This window comes from Chenopodium album, chromosome 22 (assembly GCF_948465745.1).
Source record: "Chenopodium album chromosome 22, dcCheAlbu1.1, whole genome shotgun sequence".
Taxonomy (NCBI): Eukaryota; Viridiplantae; Streptophyta; class Magnoliopsida; order Caryophyllales; family Amaranthaceae; genus Chenopodium; species Chenopodium album.
In genome coordinates, this window is record NC_137855.1 from 10,942,026 (window position 1) to 10,944,890 (window position 2,865).

Here is a 2,865-nt window from a genome sequence, read left to right on the forward strand (position 1 = left end):
TAATCATCTCACGCATCGCACAGATCCACGCAACCAATACGGTCTCTCCTGTCATGCTCAGCAAACTCGCGCTCAAGGTTTAAACGAAGATTTTTTAGTGGCTAGGGTGTTTCAAGGTTGGGTTTGGTGGGGTTTTCGGTGGCTGAGGTGTTCCAAGGTCAGGTGGGTTTTTTGGTGGCTGAGGGTGCCGATGGTGGGGATGGGATGGGGAGAAGGGTTGTCGGCGGCAGGTGTTAGGGTTGCCAGTGGTGGGCTGGGTTAGGGTTTAGATTTTTTTTTTTTGTAATTATTCTTTTTTTTTAAACTAATGAATGAATTACACATGTACATGATGGACCCCACTGAGGGCATATTCTCTTTAGCTTATTTTCAGTTCAGTTTAGTTCAGCTCTAATGAGTTCAGTTCTTATCTTAATTTCCTTCTCTCATAAAATATTCAGTTCAGTTTAATTTAGTTCCAATAAGTTCAGTTCAGCTCGTTTAGTCAATCAGAACAGACCTTAAATCACTAACGGATTCCATCCAAAAATCCGTTAACTAGTGGTGAAATAATCCAAGTATTTTTGTGGTGTTATAAGTCTTATAACAAAAGTTTGAGATTTTGTAATGTTATAATCCAATTTTTGAGATATTTGTGGTGCTATTTTCTTAAATGTTTTTATTTAAAGTTGGTGGAGCACGTAAATGGATACTCATTTAAATTGCCATCCCTGGTACTATGTTTGCTCAAATTACGATCAAGAGCAAATTAAATAGAATACATATTGATAATTGCACCAAACTTAATTGCTATCGTTTTAACACATATTATTAGTACATATATATTTCAAAACCAAGGGGCATTATTTCTCATTATAAGTTTATTAGGTATAATTGTAACAGCTGCATGATATAATGCAGCTTATTGAAGTCTTAGTACAGTGTTCCTTGGTTCGATCAAGTAGATTAATCATATAATCAAATGACTATATGAGTAACCTACTTAATTTCTAGAGGATTTTCATTCTTTAACAGCAGAGTTTGTACAATCAAAGCAGGCACCAAGATAAGCCAGTTTGTCGCCGTGGTCCTTGATTTCAGCAGCAGCTGCAGCACCGGTTACGCAGTCGTAGTAACGACAAGCACTGCCGGAGACATCCAGTTTTTCTTCTATTTCACCCCACTCCCTCTTTTGGAGGACTTCAAGTAACCCAGCTTCAACGTACACCTACAGAAAAGTACTTTCAATTTTTTGCTCTAAGTTATCAAAATCAACATGATTAACAAAATTTCGATTACTTTTTTTGTTCATGATTCTATCTAAATTACATTAGTTTCAAAATCATAAAGCCAGGCCAAAAATTGCAAAACTACACTGAATGAGCCCTTAATAATTCTTTTTCACGTTATTAATTATTTGATACTCTCTTTGTCCCTCGATGTTTGCCTCCTTTTCTTTTTTAGTTCGTCCCTTTGATTTTGCTCCATTCTACTTTTGGTTGTAACCCCTTACTCTCACAATCAATCCATTGGACGTGATTGGTAAAATAAAATTATGAAGGTAGCTGTTCGCTGTGTGGGTAGCTGAGAAATTAACTAGCTACTAAAATAGATAATTTAGGTATGAGTGTTTGGTAAAGTAGCGGTTAACTAGTTGTTACATATAAAAACCAATATTTTTTACAAAAAACTATAGATTAAATTTTCAACAGCTACCTCTAACTTCAAAAGCTAATAATAACTTTTAATAAAAGCTATCTCCACCACTAAAAGCTAGCTACCCAACCACTACATTGCTAAACACTTAAATTTTTTGTTAAGTAGTGATTTGACTTGGTCAAACCACTAAAATCTACTGAAAAACTAGAGCCGAACACGCCAAACTCCACCACTTTTTTCTCTTATCAACTCTTTTCAACCAAAAATTTAAAAAGTACACATATATGGGGCAAAAAAGAAGGGACGCAGGGAGTATTTGAATTTAAAAAGCATAATTAAAAACAGTAATTCATCATTAGGTTCTATTTTTTTGGACTTATTATTACTTCAATAATTCTGTTCAGTTTAGTTTATTAATTTACTCCAAATTATTACATTTTAGTTTAGCCCACCCTCAAAAAGAACATGCAAACATGGCAAAACATACCTTATGTTCAGCTGAGTTCTGGGACTTGTACCAAGCCAAGAGCCACCCAATTTGAGGAACATCCTTATCATAGTAACCATATATCACCGCGGCCTTGCAGCCTGCAATCGCCGGGCCAGGACCATACCCCGGAATCTTTGGAAAAGAAGGAGCCCTGTGTACAAACGCACCACTACCATGCCCGTCAATAGTTATAGCCGGTTTCTCTATGAAATGTCCAACCCACTCTTGAGTTTTGTTAAGCATAATTTGCTGCCCCTTAAAATTCATCACAGCTCCTGCAACCGTAGCGAGCTGTCTTACCTTACCATTGTCCTTGTTCTTTAGCAAAGTTTGTGCCTCCTTCACCACCTGGTTGATTGCTGTCATCTCTTTATCCGTAAACCGGATTGCACCGTGCATTTGTTGCTCCGACGCCATTAGAGTAAAGGTTAGTTTGTTGTGCTTTGGTGTCACAAATTGTGCATACATATGTAGTTATGTATACATTGATAAAGTTGATCGAGGAAATGGTAAATATTTTTGAGTGGCAAAATACAAAAGAATAAGAATTCTAATTAGTGGAGAATAATAATGATTCATGTTCTATATATATATATATATATTCTCTTTTTATCATGAAGCCATTTTGATTTATTCGTATAATGTTGAGTTTGAGAATACACGTGCATTCAGCATACTTTTTTTTTTTTTTTTTTTTTTTTACATTATCATAATATTAATGAGTAAATATATTCGAT

The 2,865-nt window shown here is 35.5% G+C and overlaps 1 protein-coding gene across 1 annotated transcript; it reads right to left on the reverse strand.

The window, feature by feature from the left end:
* Nucleotides 1–780: 780 nt before the first annotated feature.
* Nucleotides 781–2,634, reverse strand: LOC145605910 (uncharacterized). The gene is made up of 2 exons (XM_081661974.1): nt 2,126–2,634; nt 781–1,207 (listed from the first exon to the last, which is right to left on the reverse strand). The coding sequence occupies exons 1-2, from the start codon at nt 2,594–2,596 to the stop codon at nt 1,001–1,003; spliced, it is 678 nt and encodes a 225-aa protein (XP_081518100.1). The 5' UTR covers nt 2,597–2,634; the 3' UTR covers nt 781–1,000.
* Nucleotides 2,635–2,865: the final 231 nt, after the last annotated feature.